At 49.5% G+C, this 6,000-nt stretch overlaps 1 protein-coding gene across 2 annotated transcripts in view; it reads right to left on the bottom strand.

The window, feature by feature from the left end:
- Positions 1–4,149: 4,149 nt before the first annotated feature.
- The window catches only part of SETD3 (SET domain containing 3, actin N3(tau)-histidine methyltransferase), a 70,203-nt gene continuing 68,352 nt past the window's right edge, over positions 4,150–6,000 (bottom strand). Inside the window, exons 13-14 of one of the 2 annotated variants that reach the window (XM_079912844.1) lie at positions 5,605–5,674; positions 4,150–5,384 (exon numbers count right to left, since the gene is read on the bottom strand). In XM_079912844.1, coding sequence (XP_079768970.1) covers positions 5,305–5,384; positions 5,605–5,674 — 150 coding nt within the window. In that variant the 3' untranslated portion in view covers positions 4,150–5,304. Of the gene's footprint in view, positions 5,675–6,000 lie in introns of both variants that reach the window. The other variant, XM_079912845.1, reaches the window with a different exon arrangement.

Genomic DNA, 6,000 nt, shown 5'->3' with positions numbered 1-6,000 from the left:
CACCTGCTTCCTAAGGGGGGAGGACGGATGTGAGGGGGGAGGGGGTTATTCCTGTGCCCTTGATTTGATCCAGCCGGGGCAGAAGAGCGGGATTTTAACGTGAGCCTGGAGCTTCTCCGCAGGAGCGTGTAAATCACGGCCACCGAGGTGGAGGTCTCCCACTGCTGGGGGTGCTCCACCAGTGAGGAAGCCTTTTCAGAGCACGCGCTAGGCGCCAGGTCCTGCACGAGGCACCAGGAAATGAAAGATGAGCCACAAAGGCACCGGCACTCACATCGCACCAGCTGGGCGAAGTCTGCCCTCAGCCATGCCGAACACCTTCTCTGTTGCCTGAGACTGAAGAATACGAGTTTTGAGAAAATCCTATGTGCACACGCATACATATACACACACACATTTGTGTAAATGTATACATGTACAATATATGTATGGACACACACACAGGTATGCCCGAGTCGTAAGAGGGCGTTAGGAGAATGAATAAACCTAGGGGTTGGCGCCGAAATGAGCGTGACAGTCTGGGCTAACTTTCCTAACCCCGCAGGCAGGCTAAGGCGTCCATGAACACAGGTTTCTCTGCCGTTTTATCTCGTTTCTACGGGAAATACCAATGGTCTTTCAAGCAGCTGGCCATTGCTACATTTTTCCATCTAAAGAAGTTCATTCATTACAAGGTAGGTGAAACTCTGCAGGAGCTCTCCTTGGGGTCCCTGGGCACCAGCCAGTTCAGGAGCCTCCTGCGGGATTCCTCAGGGGGACCTCAACTTCCTACCCCCCACCTCCAGCCTGGCACTGCCCTGTCCCCACTCCACTGCTCACAGACGAACCCCTGAAAGCCCAGGTGCCACTTCCTCCAGCGCTTCTTTTCCCGAGTTCCAGAGTGCGCAGAGCACCCCGTCTCCAGAAGCGTGGCGTGCTCTGCCCGGGGTTACGGTTATTTGTTCAAATGCTTGCCTCACCACCTGCGGGGGCAGCAAGGGCTTCTTAGGAATCCGAATTACACAGAACCTGGCATTACACCAGGAACACAACTGTTGCTCAGTCCAGGTCTGTCTCAGTGGACAGATGCCAGCAGCCTGCCTGCAGAGCAGGGATGATTTTGCTGCCCCCCAGCCCCCCCACCCAGGCCCACTCACATTTCCTGCCTCCCAGGAGTGGCTCAGACTTGGAAAAGAGTAACGACTCACATTTACTGAACGCTTAGCACGCGGCAGACACTGCCAGAAGCTTTCATACCCGTTACCTCATCTGGTCCTCCCGGACCCTCTAGAGGTAGGAAGCGCAGACGCACTAAAGGTGGGTACAAACACGTCCAAGGACTGTCCCCAGGTCCCAGGAGAGAAGCGGGGCTGGGTCAGGAACCCAGAGCCATGTGGCCTGCAACTTGCACTCTCAGCCACCGTGGAGAGCCTCCCCACCCTCTGCATAAAGATAAGTAAAATCAAAGTGCCCCAGACACTTAGAACACCCTCTTCCCACGGCCGGCGATCTGTTCACGTCCATGCCCACGTCCAGAGCAGCCTGCATTGTTAGGAAGCGCCCCTCCCTCTGCGGGGATCTGCCTCCCGGCCCACTGGCCCTGGCTGTGCCTTCTGCAGAGACAGAGTGAGTCCCATCCCTCCTTCCCGTGACAGTTCTTCAAATACCCAGGGCCAGCACTGCAGCTTCATTTAAATAACAAATTCGCCAGTGCATCTAAATACAATTTGAGTTACTCAAATTCGATTTACACACAGAATTTTAGGAATACACTATATAACGTGCTGCTGATTAAAACAGTAGGGTGACCCCTAATGAGGTTATTGGATTCTACTGTATACTTACCTGAAATTGACATTTAAATAAAAGTGAGCCAGATTCTTGGGTCAGGTTACCGCTACATCCTATTAATAATAAACATGTTCATTTTGCCAGATCGGTAATAATGTGAACATGGCACGGTATATCACATAAAAAGCTTCTCACTGTAGCCATGGTTACAGCCAACACTTCAAGATCTGGGCTTCCTGAAACTCACCCCCAAAACCAACCACCACTAATCATGATCCCCCATTTTCTTTACAGCCAGTGCTATTTTAGTTCTGAACTCAAGTTGTAGGTACTTTCTTTGGGTTTTGTTTTGAATTCTTTCACTCCAACATGTACGCTTTAACCATCAAACACATAGTAAGTGATGACTTACAGAAAACGAATTCCCTAATTTTTTTTTTTGTGGTACGTGGGCCTCTCACTGTTGTGGCCTCTCCCGTTGCGGAGCACAGGCTCCGGAAGTGCAGGCTCAGCGGCCATGGCTCACGGGCCCAGCCGCTCCGCGGCATGTGGGATCTTCCCAGACCCGGGCATGAACCCGCGTCCCCTGCATCGGCAGGCGGACTCTCAACCACTGCGCCACCAGGGAAGCCCAAATTCCCTCATGTTTAAGTGAAAGTTTAATTTAGCATAACCCTGCATATTGGGAACCTGGGTATATTATACTTTTAATGTCTTACCTCACCTCTCCAAAAAATTAAATACATCTTCTAGTGAGCCTATTCTAGAAACTATTGGGGGAAATCACCCATCAATTGGCAGCCTGAGTGGAAAGACGGGGTGATTTTTCTAGGCTGGTGATATCTAATTCCTGTTTACACAAATAACACACAGAGCGAACGAAACAGAAGCAGAAGCTGGCATTTTTCCAATGACTAGCCTGAGCAGCCTCTTATCCAAAAGCATTAAGAAGAAAGTAAACTTTAAAATGATTTGAGAGAAAGGTCTATTTTCATGACAGATGGCAGTGAGGGTTCTTCAATGCCAATTTAATCACTTTTCCTCAGTTTTCAAATGCTTCAGTTGTGAACCCAAGTGTCTGTGCAGCAGTCCTGCATCCCTCACGGGCGCAGAGGGCTGATGACATGCACTGTGGTCTCGCTGACCCCCCCAGAGTCCTGCAAGGGTGATTCTATCCAACCTAGGAAATCATGTTATTCAACACACTCTGTCTTCCGACATCAAAAGCGTTCTATGAGCACCCTTTTTGTCACAGACAGTCTCCTTGATTGGAGCGTAACCTATATAATCGTTTTTTGGTCCAATAACCTTAACAAAGAGACACTGTGGATGGGCAATTCATGGACAGAAAAGTGTCTGAATTTTTAAGCAGGGACCACTGATAATTTAGTACCGTTCCCTCACCTCCCAAGTAAATGAGGGAACTGAGGCCCGAGCGTCGGGTCCCTGCACCCTCCAGTGGTGCCGTGAGGACCAGGGCTTGTCCTGACCAGCGTCCAGCTCCACCTGAACTCGAATCTTCTCCAGGGAGTATTTTGAAAACTATTCTATCTCATGAGGCTACTTTACATCTGAAGTGTGTGTGTGTGTGTGTGTGTGTGTGTGTGTGTGTGTATTTTTTTTTTTTTCCCCCCAAAGGACATATATTTAACATTAGACTTGAAAGCTGTCATCCAATGAGAAACTCATCTACAGGCAAATCAGTCATGAGCATTCTTCATCTCTTCTGGGGCTCCTGTTCCAGAGAGAAAACTCCTTGAGTACCACCGTGCTTCTGCCTTTTGGAAATTAGTACGTAGGTTTCCCAGACTACTTCATATCTTTGGTAAAGTATCTCAGGTACAGGGCTGATAGGAGAGCTGATGTCACTGGCATCCTCTTCTGAGGCAGTTCAGGTTGTGTTCACATTAACAGCATAGGAAGTTACAGGCACCGACCTCACGTAAAGATGAAACCTGTCTCTAGCGTCCAAGGAAGCAGGTACACGTGACATGCGGAGCCCTGGGAGGTGGGGTGTCCTTGGTAGAGAATAAAGCAAGTTATTGGCAGAGCTGTGTCTTCTCCAAGGAGAAACACCGAGAGCACCCTGAAGACTACCTGTGTGCAGCGATGTTTACCGGGACGGTCGGGGGAATAATTCACATAGCCTTTCCCAAAATAAGCGATGTACTTAACAGTCAGGACATCAGAGACGATGTGAACATTTGTAGTTAAGGAAGACTGGCAATCCATAACCTGAAGACTGGTGGCTTTCTGGGGATGGATCCCACCTCACCCCCAGGACACCACCCCAAGCCTCTACTTCCCCTGAAAGTAAGAACTCCTCTTCCTGTGTTCCTCGTGCCACCGGCCCTCCCTGAGCACCTCCTGCAGGCTAGGGAGGGGGCTGAGCACACGCCTCTCGTCCATCTCTGAGTCCCCGGGGGGGAGCAACACACAGCACGGGTCAGGTTCGAAACCCCGTGGATAAGCAGGATGGTTTGCATAAAAGCTCGATTCAAGGGGCCTGTCGCACTCCAAAGAAAAGGAATAGACAAAAATATTAATTACGTTTTCCTTTTAATAAGGCTTTTTACTCAAAAGTGTAGCTTTGAAAATCTCTAGCTTGTTGTGACAACCAGAGAAGCCAGGAGCGGCCTTGCCTTGAACATGGTGCCCTCGCAGCTCCCCGGCACCAGGGCTGGAGGGCAAATGCACCACTTTACAATCAGAGCCAACATTTAAAATTAGGAGGAGGATGCATGTCCTACTTGGATTCAAGGAGAAAGGACAAGTTCTCAATACAGTAAAACAAAACACAAAAAGTAAACAAATCTTTAGAAATCACTAGATGTGTATGTGTGTGTGTGTGTGTGTGTGTGTGTGTTTATACAATTAGGATTATCATCAACATTTAAAACTATTAAAAATAAGGTTGCCACCTTACCTTTTCTTTTGGTACTGGGGTGTTATTCTTTTAGGAAAAATTTTTTTTTTTTTGCCCAGCCTCTCAAGTTTCCTAACCTCAAGCCCGTTTTCCACTGTGCAACCAAATGCCCCACCTTCGCACTGCACCCCCAGAGCGCCACCGTCAAGCCCCGCTGGCAGGAGGCAGGGCAGGCTTTGATTCTGGTTGTCAAGATGACAGGCCCACAAAAGCACAGCTGACAGAGGAACTGAATTCTTCCCCGGGAAGAAGATACATTTGCCCGCAATGGGTCTGCAGTCTTCCGAGGCACCTCTTCCCCCTCTGTGCTCTGCTCGATAACTTGTTTGTTTGGCCAAGAAGCAAGATGGCAATCTTAATCAGAAAGGGAAGCTAGATTTTTTAAATAACTTAAAAAAATCATTTTTATATAAAGCAGCAAAAACATATTTTCCTCTCTGCAGAAAGAAAACCGTGAACAAGGAAACACAGCGATGTAAACGGGGCCGTTCATACACTTCTGCTAAACTGGGTCCCCCTGCAGACTCAGAGCTACTTTCCAACTTCCTCGGCGCTGTCGGAAGAAGATTCTTTGGCGTCTCCGGTCGCTCTTTTACTTTCCTCTTGATTTAAACTTTCCTTTTCCGAACTGGTCCCGTTGGGTATAGAGTTTTCGCCGTTGACCAGCCCGTGCTCTGCAGCCTTTGCCCTGCGGACAGCCTCAGTGAGGGTCAAGGCCTCCTGTGCGCCGGCCTCCCCGTCCGGGTCCCTGAGGACCAGGGGCAGCCGCGAGTCCGCCACGCCCTCCAGCAGCCCCGGGTTACTCTCCTCGTACTTGGGGAGCGGGGCATGCCCCTCCACCTGCCTGCGGCAGTGCTCTCGGTTCGCGGCCGCGCTCTTGACCGCTTTTTCCAAGATCTCTTTCTCACCTAAGCGCAACTTGATGGCCATCGTGGCACGAGCGGAAAGGGCGTGGTTTTTCAAGAAGGACTTATCTTCCTGGAAAAGGAAACAGAGCAAAATTAACTACAGCAAGTCTAAACCAGCAAAACGATAGTGCCAGAAGGCAGATCAGTTGCTGCCGGGGACGAAGGCATGAGAGAAATTGGGGGTGACGGGGGGGGGGGGCGGTGACAGAAGGTTCTGGAACTTGACTGTGGAGGTGGCTGCCATGACTGCACGCTTAAACCCAAGCGTACACTTCAAAAGTGTGAATTTTACTCTATGTAAATTATACCTAAGTAAATGATTATAAAACAAAAAAGAAGAGCCTAAACCAAATGGTGCGTGGACACTGACAGAACTTCACTTATCTCTAAACCCTT

This window comes from Stenella coeruleoalba (genome assembly GCF_951394435.1).
Source record: "Stenella coeruleoalba genome assembly, chromosome: 2".
NCBI lineage: Eukaryota > Metazoa > Chordata > Mammalia > Artiodactyla > Delphinidae > Stenella > Stenella coeruleoalba.
This window is presented reverse-complemented; position numbering and strand designations above follow the sequence as displayed.